Source organism: Choloepus didactylus, chromosome 1 (genome assembly GCF_015220235.1).
Source record: "Choloepus didactylus isolate mChoDid1 chromosome 1, mChoDid1.pri, whole genome shotgun sequence".
NCBI classification, from domain to species: domain Eukaryota; kingdom Metazoa; phylum Chordata; class Mammalia; order Pilosa; family Megalonychidae; genus Choloepus; species Choloepus didactylus.
Genome location: NC_051307.1, coordinates 57,954,713 through 57,970,861, shown reverse-complemented (window position 1 = coordinate 57,970,861; position 16,149 = coordinate 57,954,713). Strand labels below are relative to the sequence as shown.

The window sequence follows — 16,149 nt, the reverse complement described above, 5'->3', positions numbered from 1 at the left end:
TCTCCCATAGCCAGGATTCATGGGTCCAGGAATCAAGGGGTGGAAACAGGAGTAGCACCACTCACTATCACTCCTAGTGATCCACTAGGGAAATTTTTGCTTCCTGTCCCTGCAAGTTTAAGCTCTGCTGGTCTACAGGTCTTGGTTCCAAAAGGAGGAGTGCTTCCACCAGGAAACACAACAATAATCCCATTGAACTGGAAGTTAAGGCTGCCACCTGGCCACTTTGGGCTTCTTATGCCTCTGAATCAACAGGCAAGTAAGGGGATTACTGTACTGGCTGGGGTGATTGATCCTGACTATCAAGGGGAAATAGCACTGCAACTACATAATGGAAGTAAAGAAGAGTTTTCCTGGCATACAGGAGATCCCCTGGGGCGTCTCTTAGTACTACCATGCCCCGTGATTCAAGTCAATGGAAAACTGCAACAACCCAATCCAGGCAGGACTACCAATGGCCAAGAAACTTCAGGAATGAAGGTTTGGGTCACCCCACCAGGCAAAGAACCATGGCCAGCTGAAGTGCTTGCTGAGGGTAAAGGGAACATGGAATGGGTAGTGGAAGAAGGTCGTGATAAATATGAACTACGGCCACGTGACCAGTTACAGAAACGAGGACTATGATGATATGAATATTTCCTCCTCGTTTTGTGATGATTATGTTTGTATTTGTCTGTGAAGAAAATATTTTTGCTTTCTTCTCTGTCTTATCCCCTTATCATATGGCATAAGCTGTAACGTTCATTTTGAAGATATGGTTTTAGGTGATGTGTACGACTGCCAAGTTGACAAGGGGTGGACTGTGATGGTTGGGTTCATGTGTCAACTTGGCTAGGTGGCCTAGCTGTCTGGTCAAGCGGGCACTGGCCTGACGATTCCTGTGAGGCTATTTGAGGCTGGTTGGTTTGTCGGATCATCAGTCAATTGACTGCAGCTGACTGATGATTCATCAAGGGGCGTGCTTCCACAGTGAGAGAATGTAATTGGCTGGATTTGGTCCGGGTGATCAGTTGGAGGCTTATAAGCCGGACAGTTAGAGAACCTTCACTTCTTCTTCAGCTGCTCAGTGAAGCTTTTCCTGGGGAGCTCGTCGAAGTTGCCAGTTCGTTTCCTGAGGAGTTCGTCAAAGTTGTCGGTTCGTTTCCTGAGTTCTTCAAAGTTGCCGGTTCGTTTCCTGAGGAGTTCGTCAAAGTTGTCGGTTCGTTTCCCGAGGAGTTTGTCGGACGTCTTCCTTGGAGTTGACAGCTTGTTGACGGCTCTGCAGAATTTGGACTCGTGCGCTCCCGCAGTTGCGTGAGTCACTTTTACAATTTGATAATAAGAGACATCTCTCATTGATTCTGTTTCCAAGGAGAACCCTAACTAATACACTCTCTAAAGGCAAGAACTCTGCTATTTTAAATATGGAATGTCTATGTTAATTGTCAAGTCAAGTGATCAATGAGTGATATTTTGCACCTCAAGATAGTCTGAACAGTAAGGTAGTTTTGAGATTTTTAAAAAAGAACTTGCTTACATTATTTGCCATTTAATTGATACTTCCTAAATTGAGAAATTTATTTCTTAATTGAGACATAGTCTATAGCTTTTCAGAGTTACTTTTTGGAGGGTTAATTTTCTGGTTACCTAATTTGCTATTTAATCCTGTAGTCAAATCTAAATTACAACAGTATTGCTCTGGGCATCTCAGTCTGTATAATTACATACGACAGAACATGCCAGCATTCTGGATGTCAAATTATATCCAACAAATCCTGCATCAGCATCAATATTCGGGTGACCCTGCTTATTTTATTAGTACCCTAAACTTAGCCACAAGCCTCCCATTTTAAAAAGCAGTTAAAATAGTATTTTAGTAAGTAATTTCAAGTGTATCTACATTATACAAATAATCTACTAGTTATTTCATATTTTGGTTTATTCTTTTAGAAGATTATAATTATAACTTTAATAAATACTGTATTTTATGATTATTATAAAGCAATAATTTTAAACAACAATGTGCTTAATAGAAAAGTCTTATATGAATTGCCTATAATTCTGAATGTTGTTCAAGTTATACATTTATAAAAATAAAAGATAGAAAGTAGGGGTCCTGAAAAAAAAAGGAAATAATTTTGAAACTTTTAAGTTAGAAAACGGCATTGAAAATACTGCTTTTTCTGAACTGAACAATTTATTTTTAGGTAAGATAGAGTTTTTTATGAAACTTTTTGGTCAAATTAAAAGATAAATAGATACTGCTATCTCATAATAAGCTTCTGAGAGATTAATTTATTTTCCTTAGAACTATAGTTCTTTGTTGAATGAATCAGTGAAAATATCATTGATAAATTAATACAGAGCAGTTCTACAAAAACAAAGTAAAGGCATAAAATATTTCATTCAAAATGTTGAACTTTCATTTACCTGTAGTAATTAAATATAGTGAATTTCAAAAGAGCATACAAAAAAATGAATTAAAAGGAAACTAAAAAATGGTGCTGCATCTTTTAAAATAATGTTTGATGTTAGAAGAAGAGAACAGAATAAAAATAGCTTGAATAGTTTTACTGACTTATTTTTCATTGCAGCTGACTGTCAAATGAGTCAATGGTGAAGATTTTGTTGAAAAATAACAGTATATAGTCTAATTTTGGAAAGTGGTAGCTTTAAGATAGCTGATTAGAGGCTTTTAGACTGAATTACTCAAAACAATAACCAAAGGGAGCAATTGAATTAATTATGCTTTAGGGCATACAGTAATATTTAAACTGTTCATGAGTCAAATTGAGATCCTATAATTTACAGGTGATAGTTTAGTAAAGTTTTTATTCTTGCTCAGATTTTCTCAAAATACTATTTGGAAAAAGGTTTCAGAGTATACTGATATATCTCCAGAGGAACTAATATTGGTTGTTTTTAAGTATGCACCGAATTTCCATAAAATTTTCTGTGAGAAAAATAAGTCACTTCATAAAAGTTGGTACCTAACTTTCAACTGACTTATAAATGGATTACATCATTGGCCTATAAAGGACTCTATTTAAAGTAGTTATTATTAAAAAGACCTCAGGCAAAGGCAGATTTATTGTGAGTGCAGACATGAAATGGACCTAAAGGATGATGTTAAAATAAGGTCCCATTTCAATGAAAGAAAGAAGAGATTTAAAAGAAACAAACTATATACTCAGAAAAGGCAAATGCTTCTCAATTAAATAATCATGTTAAATTAGGAGAAAACCAAAAAAAAGGAGATAATCAGGAAAGCAAAAACAGAATTCCTATAATAACATTAAAAATAATTAAAAGCAAGCAAATTATATCAGAAAAGAACATGTAAACTTACAGTTGTTGTATAAGCAGCTTCTGGATCATCTTCCAGCACTCGGGAGAGACCAAAATCAGAAACTTTGCATACTAAGTTGCTGTTGACCAATATATTCCGAGCTGCCAGATCCCGATGAACATAACCCATATCAGAAAGATACTTCATACCCGATGCAATGCCTCGGAGCATACCAACCAACTGGATGACTGTGAAGTGGCCATCATGTTTCTGCAAGAGAATCACGAGAGCTTAAAATGATTTATTTGTGTTTGTTTGTGCAATTGTGTGTGTATGTACGTGTGTGTGTGTGCGTGTATGTGTGTAGTGTTAAGTAAAACCCTTGCATTTATTTTACTGGATCTAATGAAGGAAAGCATCAAGTTTTCTGACCACTGATATTGTTCATAAAAAAATGTAAGAACTAGTTTGATATTTACAGGAAATGGAAATTCGTTGTTGTGGACTTTGAATCAACTGTGTGGGACTGGATGAAGGCCTGTGTGGTAACTGGAAGTGTAGGGAAAAACAGTTGACAGACCAGGTCACTCAGGAAGAAGAAAGATGACTGAATGGACAAGAAGTAAGTTTAGGGAAGCTGCAGGGGAAAGAAAAAACCTCAAGCAAATAGAAAATAGCTACATTCTTCCATTATACAGGAAAAAGAAAAAAAAGAAAAGAAAAGAAAAGAAAGAAAGAAAAAGGGAGCTCCTGTCAGTCGACTGAAAAGGGGACTGTTTTAGCTCTTGTTTGGATGAATTAAATGAAATGATATAACTAATGATCCAGACACAGTGACTGCCATGTAGTAGCATTCCCATCTTATTAGCTCTACTTTGATTTAAAAACAATGCATTTCTTTATGTTAAAAAAAAGGGAATTAAAAATATATATCCAAATGTCATCCATGCAAGATATATACATCAGTAAGACCAGATATAAATGCATCCTTGAAACTAGTGAAAATAAAAATATTTTAAATTTGAAAAAGTTTCATATTGTCTACTTGGTTAATGGAGTTACAGAGAAAAATGAAAAATTTTCAATTTCTTTTACACATAGCATTTATTTATGCATAATATTAAAAATGAATATCTAGTAAGAGAATGTAGGACATTATCTTAGATAGTGTAATAGGAACACAAATAATACTCTCTTAATAATTTGCCAAGTAAAAGAAGTTTTCATGGATATCTGATTTAAAACCATATGACTTGTTATCCGCCATAGTGACACAGTCTCCTATACAATGATGATTCATTGGTCATTTAAATGAAAAAGTTTATACTATGAATGAAAAAGTAAACTTTGTCTTACTATATCAACTTATCGCCCTGGTAGCTCTGTGATATTATCTCCCAGCTCAAGTGCAGAATAAGGAAAAGAACCCTCTCTTAAAAGAAACACTTTACATTTAAGCAGGCTCTTCTGTATAATTAATGTATAAAAGATAACCTAGCAAAAAGAATCTTTAGTGTTATTAGCTCTTTATGTTTCTAATCCATCTTCTGAGACAGTGCACTATTAGATGAAATCGGCCTCTTCCATCAAACTATTCTCTATTAGGAATTGCAAAACCTTTGAGTAGAATTGAAAACATAAATTCTTTTGGCCTAGAAAGGATTATGCTAAAACTAAAGAGGTATTGCTTTTACCTGTTAAAAAAATGAAGTACCACAATCTTTGTCAATGGAGAATTTCTTAATAGTAGGAAACGTTACCATCCAACTGAAAACTAAGGAGTGGCTCAGTTTTCTTATCCTAACAATGGGAATAGAATCATCTAACTCAGTCATAGTGAGAAGCATATAAAACACAACACAGTCTCTGCCTTATTTATGGTAGTTACTACTTAATAGAACATTATTATTATTATTTTATGTCATTTTTATAATTTAATTTGAGTCAGAAAATTCTCCCCTTACTTTCCCGAAAATTCAGTTGGCAACATAAGTTCCTACCTACACAAAGAGAAATAGTTACTTTAGACCAGGATGAAATTTAATTTTCTATCTGATCTGAGGGAGGCACCCATCATCGTTATTTTTAATAGCATTATTGAGATATAGAATTCACATATCACACTTTTCACACTTTTAAAGTACACAATTCAATGGTTTTCAGTGTATCGACAGAGTTAGGCAAACATTGCCTCAAATAAGTTTTAGAACTTTTTCATTGCCCTAAAAATAAATCTCATTCTCATTAGTAGTCACTCCCCATTTCCTCCCAACCTTCTACCACCACCCACAAGCAGCATGACTCCACTTCTATCCCTATGGATTTGCCTACTCAGGACACTTTATATAAATGTAATCATACAGTATTTGATCTATTGTGACTGCCTTTTTTCACTTTGTATAATGTTTCAAGGTTAATCCATAGTGTAGCATGTATTAATACTTTATTCATTCTGCTGAAAAATATTCTATTCATTTTGTTTATCCATTCATCAGTAGATGGGCATTTGAGTTATATGCAATTTTTGGCTATTATGCAAGTTATGTTTTTAAATTATTTCAAATATTTTTGTCACCAACATTTGGAGAGACTTGAATAAATTGCTTTCATATCAGTCACATAACAATCAGAATTATAATAATGATAAATGGAATAATTAAAAAAATGCTTTTTAGTCCCTTAAAAAGCATCTAAACTACTTTCATTCTGTTCAGTCATGGGACAATAAATATAGGCTATTTATCCCAGACCTTTTCAAGTATACATGAGGCCAAAACTATTTTCATAAAAACACTGAGACATGCACCTACCTTTTTTACTCTATTAATATTAGCACAAAGAAACTCTGATTGATAAAACTGTAGGAACCTTAATACAATTCAAAGCAGTAGAACCAAACTGTACTAGTAGTTTCACCTAAAAATGACCTTGATGAAGCAGTAAAAATTAATTTCATTAACTTTTGTTCCTTGATTACACACTGTCAAAATCAATACCTATGGGAGAGAGAAGGAAACAGGATTGGGTAGCAGGAGAAGTTAAAGTGGAGTGCATTCATAACAAAGACCTTAGTCCATCTTGTGGAGAGTTCTGAATCTGGGATGATCCTTCTGAGTTGGCCCAAATTGAGGGGGATGTGAACTTGTACTTTTCCATCAACCAATCACTGGGTGCAGACTACCCCTGTAAAGAGGGCATGACCTTGAGCAAGGTGTATTCCTCAAGTCAAGAGAAATTCCTGGAAAAGAACTCAGCTAAGAGCTCTTCACCTCCAAAACTCCAGAATCTGTAGGAATAAAGGAGTTGGTCCTTACACCTCTCTCCCATAAAGTTGTTGCATGAAAATCTCCTTTTCAGAAACTGTTTACCAGGGAACCCAATCTGTGACAATCTCCGTATCTATAGGTCTATCATCTATCATCGTTCCTTCTAGTATATCTATCTATATCTATCAATCATATATCTGCTGTTTAAATCTATAAAATGTGGACTTCATGCAAGGGAATCTCTGAAAACAGCTCTATATTCTTTGGGGAGTTCATATTGCAATTTCTGCTGCCTTATTCTAGAGAAAAAAACAGTTTTTGAAAAAGAGTTGACCTAGACTTTTACCAACTGGTATAAGTTGGCAAACTAGCTGGGTTAGTCTGGGCAGCATAATTTGGCTTAATAAAGACAGGTCCAAAAGACCTATGAGACCATTAAACCAAAAAACAACCCCCCTCACCACCCACCCACCCAGATGAACCAACAAATGAGAATCCATTTATCTATGTCTGGCTTAGAGAAACAGCCCCATTTATTCATACATGAGGTATGGCACAAATTTATTCTCTAAAAATGATTCAACTCTCTTCAAACAAAATATATATTACTTTTTCTAGTTTTTAACAACATAGCCTCCTCAAGCTTGGTTTAGGATATACTGATTTCCTTGAATATAGTTTATGGTTAATAAGTGGTGAATGCATTAAATAACCTGTGAAACTATCTTGTAGTGCACTGGTTGTTTTTGCTATATTACCCCTATTGTTTTTGTATAAAATAGACTGCTTTTCTCAAGATAGGACACAGATTTTCTCTCTTTCATGTAGCAGTTCTACCACAGCATCCTCTATACTGCCATACACTGTGTCAAAGCTCGATAAATATTAATTCAAACTTAATTGAGTTGTTTATGAGGAGAGAAGAAAAATGTGAGAACACTGAAATTTAATATCTTTGGGCTTCCTACTGGGGATTAATCAAAAAGAAACTGATTTTTTTTTTAAAATGACATATGGTTTCTTCTCAGGAAGGCAGATTTAAATGAAAGAGAGTGAATATGGCATATTTATACACTGCATCTCAGAGCTTAGTACCTAGAATTCAGTTTTTCTTCATTCTTCACTTTGCTTTCTCAGCCTGACTGTTGAGAAACATGGAGATTAACCTCCAACTGTCAGAAAGGGTGAGCGTGATTAGAAGTTGGTTTTGGAAAGCTATACATATTAAATAATGACTGCTGTTTCCCAAAGCTGCAGAGTTCCATCAGATCCCCTTCAGACCCTAAAACACAACATTCACTAGTTTCAAGCAGTCACTGGCATGTGACATTGTCTCTAAAGAAACACAAGCTTTTAGGAGGATTTTCAACACCCTGCCCAGGGGGTTGTGTCCCACAGTTACTTGAAGGCTCTCAGAGTCTGTCCCTTAATCTTATGCTGAATTTGGGTACTTAGCCTGAGTTTAGGACAAATGTAGGATTTGAGTGCCATGCCACCCTGAAGACATCACATTACTGTCTAACAAGAGTTTTTACAAAATGGATGTCTTCAAATCACATGAAAACATTAATTTCACCTTACTTAAAACACTCAATGACTTTCAGTGACAGAATAAAGTGTTTGGTCTTCAGCATGATTACAAAGATCTGATCTTTATTTATATCTCTAGTATCATATTCTTATTCTGCTTTAAGTTTTTAGACTCTAGCAATCCACCCTGACAAGCACGTTATTTCATGTCTAATGGGCTTTGGTTATGCAGTTTCTTCTGTCAGAAATGCCCTTCTTGTATTTTGTCATGAAAAGTATTATCTCTTCTGGGAGGCCCCTGCTGAACCCCCTAGTTCATTCTTTCTAATAACATTCATTGAGCATCTACTATGGACCACTCACTGCTCTAGTTGCTGGGGTCAAAGTGGAAAGTGACACAGAGAGCTGCCTTCCCCAATTGTATCTATGCTAAATTGGGGGTGGGGAGAGAGAAAATAAACAAAATGGCTTAAAATGGCTTAAATCAGGAATGAGTTTGGCATACTTGAGGAATAGAAAGACCAATGTGGTAGAAGCCTGTTGAGTGAGAGAGAGAGTGACAGGGAGATTGGAGAGTTAGGCAGAGGAAAAATCAGGTAGCACATTGTAAGCCATGATAACGAGTATGAAATCTGTTCTAAATATAATGGAAAGCTAGAGAAGAATTTTAATTGGTGAGTGATATACTATGACTTGCATATGAAGAATAGAAGCAAAGAGATCAGTTTGGAAGCTGTTAGAGTAACAGAGGAGAGAGATACTGATCGCTTGGACCAAGTTTGAGAACTATTTCAGAGGCACAGCCAGAAGGAAGGTTGGAAGGAAGGAAGGACTGGTCAGGAAAATGGAGGAATCAAGTTGAACCAAGTTTTTGTTTTTTATTGCTTTTACAGCATTCTGTCCACATCAAATTTGTTAAAATCATATGTGTATGTATTTCTCTCTCCTAGTAGTTTGGACTTACTCTCCTCTATGGCAATGAGCACACATTGTCTTATTCATACCTATAGCCCTAGGGCCTAGCACCATGCCCGACACACAGTAGGTATTTAATAAATAGTCACTGGATTTAACTGAAATGAATCTATTTTTTTCTTAAAGGAGTAAGTACTCTAAATTTTTACTAAGCAGTAAAATATTATCATGAAGCATTTTTCATGGAAAGTTAGATTTACTATAGGAGATTCTCTGAGAAAATCATGCAGGTACCAGAAGTATTGACTACATTTATAGCCATTTTCATTTTGAGGGCAAGACTCTTTGATTATAACTGACAGATTCTTGTATTTTTAATGCCAAGTGAGGAAAAGGGGGCTAAACACCATATACAGATTACTGCTCTATGTCTTTATAGGCCCTCCCTGGAGAATCATGACATCTAGTCCACCAACTGAATAATAACCTTAAGGGTTTTCAGAGGTTTATGGGCAAGAAGATGAAATCATTGCCCTCAAACTTTCTTTTTTTTATATATTCTTTTGTATAAAGCAGATAATTGTAGTGATTCAATGTCCTGCAAGTATTAAATATGAATTGATAAACAATACTACACTCCAGTAGAGATAAGCTGCTATTCCTGAGCAGAATTAATAGAAATTGTATTCTACTCATTCAATAAACATTAACAGAGGATCCAATTCACAATTTGGTACCTTGGTTACCTAAAATAAACAAAGCAACTTCCAAAGATTCCTCAAAATCTGGTGCAATAAACACTATTGGGTAATGGCACTTTAATCTCTGTAATGAAGTATTAAAAGTTTGGTTCATACATGTGTCCAAAAGACTATTGGTTCACTAGCCATGAGTTGTAAGCATGGCACTGGGTTTTTAAAACAGATTGACAAAAATAGAGAGCTTAGCTGAAGTCTTGTAAAATTATTACTTTTTTTATTTTATAAAATGGTAATACAGGAAATGTACCTTGCTAAGTGATTTATAAAATATGGAAGTATACAAATAGTGAACACTTTGTAAGGCTCTCACCCTTACTTCTATGTTGCTAGAGACCATTCTGAAATGAATTAGATGTTGTCAGAATACAGTGTGCTCATAAGGGACAGGAAGTGAGAATCTATGAGAGTCACAACAACAAAGAGGAGCTGACCTCTGTTTCATAATTGTCCCTTGGTCCAAAAATATCCTCACTCACACTGTCTGCATGTTTTCAACTTTTGTTTTGTTATCTGAAATTCTACCATTAAAATTCTGTTTTGGTTTACAAGTACATTTAAAAGATGCAAAGTCATCAAAAGATAGTGTTTGTAAGTCACAAACTAGTATGAATTAGTCTAATCTCATATCTATGGCACTGAGAGAACAGAAGCTTAAATTTGGGTGGGGGAGGACCTGGAATAGAGGTCATTTTGTCAGGTGGAAAAATGCCTAGCCTGGGGATACGAAGGGATGGAAAGGGAGTGCCACCACATGGGATATAGAACAAAGTTGGATATTTGAGGACCTGGGAAGAGAACATGAAGAAAGAGGTGGAAACCAAAGAAAACCCTCCCTTTACAAATTTCGCCCAGGGCAAGCCATGTAGAGGGGTCAAAGACACACTTCATTATTTCTGAAGCAAACTCCTGGCCCCCTTTCCTATTGGAAGTTATATACTGTGTCAAAGAGGCTTTTCTGAGTCTGCCTAGGGATTTAAGCAATATCTTTCAAAGGGACGTTTATAGGAAAATGCATTTTGAGTTCTGAACAATTGATTTATAAGTGACTGTTCAGGAAACAGTGGTTTGAAGATTACTTCTGTATCTTAAATTTAAAGTTAAAAATTCAGTCTTTATATGTTTCTAAATTAGAAAGTTGATTTTTTAAAATGCTTCTGAATTTGAATAAGAAATGACTAACGTTATTTATAGATTTGAAAGGACCAAATCACTCTTGTTTTAAAATAACCATTGAATACATAAGAGTCAATATCTCCTTTTATTGAAACCATCTTGGTTCTTGTGGTCTACCCAGTTGAAACTCTTATATTTCCTTTAGAATATTTACTAAATCCTTCAAGGCTTTTTCTTTTTTAGTCATCATGAATTCTGGACTTAAGAGATGCAGAGTTATATTTTTACTTATAGAAAAGAGAGACCACCAAGAGTAGAATCAGAAATTTCAATCATAAGGAAATTAAAAACGCCATTTTTAATGTATCTAAAAAGTCTAGGAAGAAAAGAAGTAGATACAGATTTGTGAAATATGGCAGTTGAATTTCAGAATTCCATATTAAGAGCTTAAATTGAATCTGAATATAATATAACTTTAGCTTACAAAGTTTACTACTGAATTTGCTTTCTCTTTTTTTTTCTTTTTTCTTTTTTCTTGGGTTTGTATGAAGGTAATTTACCCTAGATAGCATGTGCTGCATTAAATAAAGCCAAGAAAATTCAAACTTCTGGCTGGCTTCTGGGGCAAAATGTCACAGAATGTCGTCTAGAGTGCATCAGAATTACCCAGGGAAATTTTTGTAAGCCGTATCAGCTTGGGTCTGCATATTTTGTAAAATTTCTCTAGAATGGTGATTCTGATTTGCAGGCCTGCTTGAGAACCACAAATTTTAGGCTGAATATTTAGTTCTGTAGATCTGAAATTTCCTGTGTGGTACAAACATGGAAAAAGGACTGGCCATAGAGAAGTTCAGGAAAATGCATGGAATTTCTCCATATATTCCTACAATTGTAAACTATACACCATTTTTTTTTTTTAAAGATCAATGCAAAGTCCTTACATGCAAAGGGAAAATTAACAAGGAGAATTACAAAAAAACAATTTCATGGTACCAGATAATACAAATGACACTACACATTTACAGTATTAAAATGTTTCAAGAGGCAGAGGATCATGGGAAAATTATAGAAGGGGAAGTTCCAGGTATAAGTCCCTCCATCAGAACTACTATTAATCAGGTAGGAACTGTATGAGTCAATTATTTTGTAACTCTGGAGTCTAGTAGCACACTGTGCAATATCCAGGGAAGAGTGGTAAGAGAAGACTAGTAAATCACAGTAAATGCCAGCAAGTTGTACTCTCCAGGCAGCAGCTACCATTGCCCATCCCCCAGCCTCACAGCAGGCAGCAGTGGGCTGCCAGAGGAAAGCAAAATGTTATGTACAAGGGAGTCCGAATTAGATTAAATGCCAATTTCTCATCAGAAACCATGGAGGCAGGAAGGCAGTGGGTGGAAATATTTAACATGCTGAGAGAAAACAATTGCCAAATAAGAATTTTATATCTGGCAAGACTTTTTTTTTTCAAAATAAGGGAGAGATTAAGACATTCCCAGATAAAGAAAAGCTGACGGAGTTCATTAACACTAGACCTGCCCAAAAAACAATGTTACTTTAAATGTAAATGGATTAAACTCTGTATTCAAAAATCAGAGATTGGCTGAATGGATAAAAAAGCATCACCTATGATATACTGTTTACAAGAGATTCATCTTAAATCCAAATACATAAGCAGGATGGAAAAAATATACCATGCCAGTAGTAATCAAAATAAAAGTAGGCAAGCTATACTTATATCAGATAAAACAGACTTTAAGTCAAAAACTGTCAGAAGGGACAAAGCAGGTCATTATATACTGATAAAAGGGTCAGTTCAATAAGACAACATAACAATTCAAATAAAAAGTGGCTCTAATGGCAGAGCCACAAAACATATGAAGTGAATACCGACAGATCTGTAGGGAGAAAATGATGGTTCGATATTAATCATAGGAGACTGTAAGACACCACTTACAATAATGTATAGACCATTTAGACAGAAGATCAATAAGGAAACAGAAGATTTGAACGATACTCTAAAGTAACTAGGCCTAACATATATATACACATATAGATCAGTTTACCCAACAGCAGCAGAATACACATTCTTCTCTAGTGCATATGGATAATTCTCCAAGATAGAGCATATGTTAGGTGACAAAACAAGTCTCCATAAATTAAAAAATACTGAAATCATCCAATGTATCTTCTCTACCACAATGGAATGAAACTAGAAATCAATAACAGAGGGAGAAATGGAAAATTCACAAATACGTGGAAATTAAACAACATACTCTTAATAACCAATAGGTCACAAGGGAAATTAGGAAATATCTTGATAATAATGAAAATGAAAACACAACATACCAAAACTTATGGGATGAAGCAGAGGCAGTGGAGAGAGGAATTTATATCTCTAAATGCTTACATTAACAAAGAAGAAAGATCTCAAATCAGAGACCTAACCTCAAAACTGAAGGATCCAGAAGAAGAAGAGAAAACTAAAACTAAAAGAAGCATAAGGAAAGAAATAACAAAGATTTGTGTGGAGATAAATAAAGTAGAAAATAATAAAACAACAGAGAGAATCAGCAAAACCAAAATTTGGTTCTTTGAAAAGATCAGTCAAATTGGCTAACAGTTAACTGACTGGCAAAAAAAAAAAAAAAAAAAAAAAAAGGAGAGAGGACACAAATACCTACAATCAGAAATAAAAAAGGGGATATTACCACAGATCCAACAGAAATATAAAGGACTATAACAGGATACTATGATCAACTGTATGCCAACAAATTAGATAACCTAGAAAATGGAAAAATTCCTAGAAATATGCAAACCATTCACAAGGACTTTAGAAGAAACAGAAGAGCTCAACAAATCAAGAACTAGTGAAGAGATTGAATCGATAATCCAAAACCCCCTAACAAAGAAAAACCCAGGAATAGATGGCTTCATGGGGAAATTTTACCAAACATTCCAAGAAGCATTATCACCAGTCCTGCTCAAACTCTTCCAAAAAATTGATGAGGAGGGAATACTCCCTAATTCATTCTATGAGGCCAACAGCACCCACATACCAAAGCCAGATAAAGATAACACAAGAAAAGAAAATTACAGACCAATACCCCTTACGAACACAGATGCAAAAATCCTCAACAAAACAGTAGCAAATCAAATCCAATAGCACATTTCAAGAATTATACAACATAAATCAAGTGGGGTTTATCCCAGTTATGCAAATGTGGTTCAACATAAGAAAATCAATTAACGTAAAACACCACATTAATAGAACAAAGGAAAAAATAAAAACAAAATACATGGTCATCTAAACTGACACAGAAAAGGCATCAGACAACATTCAGCCCTCTTCTTGATAAAAACACTTAGAAAACTAGAATAGATGGAGACTTCTTCAACAAGATGAAGGGAATATATGAAAAACCCATAGCTAACGTCATACTCAATGGTGAAAGACTGAAAAACTTTCCCTCTAAACTCAGAAAAAGACAAGGATGCCCAATGTCACCACTGTCATTCAACATTGTACTAGAATTTCTAGCCAAAGTCATTAAGCAAGAAAAAGAAATAGAATGCATCAAAATTGGAAAGGAAGAAGTCATACGTTCCCTATTTGCAGATGACATGATTTTATACTCAGAAAACCCTGAAAAATCCACAATGAAGCTACTAGAACTAATAAGTGAATTCAGCAAAATATCAGGGTATAAGATCAAAACTGAGAAACCAGGAGTGTTTCTATACACTAATAATGAACAATCTGAAGAATAAATCAAGAAAAAATTCTACATATAACAGCAACTAAAGAATCAAATATCCAGAAATAAATCTAAGCAAGGATGTAAAGGAGCTGTGCACAGAAGACTACAAAACATTGCTAAGAGAATTCAAAGATGACCTACATAAACGGAAGGGCATTCTGGGTTCATGGATTGGAAGATTAAATATTGTTAAGAAGTGAATTATCCCAAAGTGATTTACAGATTCAATGCAATCCCAATCAAAATTCCAACAGCCTTCATTGCAGAAATGGAAAAACCAATCATCAAATTCATATGGATGAGTATGGGACCCTGAATAGCCACAGTTATCTTGAAAAAGAAGGATGACGTTGGACTTACATTTACTGATCTAAAAATTATTACAAAGCCATAGCAATCAAAACAGCATGATTCTGGCACAATGACAGACATATAGACCCATGGAATTGAACTGAGTGTTCAGAAATCAATCCTCACATTTATGGTCAACTGATTTTTTTTTTTTTAATCATTAAGGAAAAGCTTTTATTTTTCCACTATACCACATAGCTAGTGATAATGATATTTGTGTAGTGCCTTACAGTTTAGAGAGAACCTTACATATTAGAGCCTCTAATATCTCATTTAATCACACAACCATATAGAGTCGGTATTCATATTATCTTCATTTTAATACACATAAGAAGACAGAAACTCAAGTAAGATATGCCTTGCCCAAGATCACAAAAACTCTAAACCAGATCTCAAACTTGGTTATATCTAAATTTAGGATTCATTCTCTTTCCAATATTTCAGAGCTGTTTATCAGTTATAAGCTCTGTTCATTAAATGAAATTTACCTGATAAATTTCCTACCCTAGAAGATATTTTAAGGAAAGAGCAGAGATGCAAGAAGATTGTTTGATTAAAAACAAACGTCTGATACCACTTCTCACCCACTAGAATGACTAAAATGAAAAGATAATAATAAGCATTGGGGAGGATGTGGAGAAATTGGAACTCTCATATTGCTGGTGGGATTGTAAAATGGTGCAGCCATCTTAGAAAACAGTTTGGCAGTGCCTCAAAATGTCAAACATAGAGTTTCCATATGAACCAGCAATTCCACTCCTTGATCTGTATCCAAAAGAAATGAAAACATACATCCACACAAGAACTTGTACATAGATGTTCATAGCAACATCATTCATAATAGCTAAAGAGTGAAAACAACCCAAATGTCCTCCAACTTATACTCTTTTTTCTAAAATTCAGTTTTATTGAGATATATTCACATACCATACTGTCATCCATAGTGTACAATCAACTGCTCACAGTACCATCATATAGTTATGCATTCATCACCCCAATCTACTTTTGAGCATTTTCCTTACACCAGAAAGAAAAGAATAAAAAATAAAGGTAAAAAAGATCAACCAAATCATCCCCCCCTGCCCCCAATCCTACCCTATTTTTCATTTAGTTTTTGTCCCCATTTTTCTACTCATCCATCCATACACTGGATAAAGACACTGTGATCCACAAGGTCTTCACAATCA

General features: G+C 34.9%; 1 protein-coding gene across 1 annotated transcript in view; it reads right to left on the bottom strand.

Moving 5' to 3' along the window:
• Positions 1-16,149, bottom strand: part of EPHA6 (EPH receptor A6) — a 1,002,097-nt gene that overhangs the window by 153,128 nt on the left and 832,820 nt on the right. Inside the window, 1 exon segment of the mRNA XM_037834014.1 lies at positions 3,329-3,538. Coding sequence (XP_037689942.1) covers positions 3,329-3,538 — 210 coding nt within the window.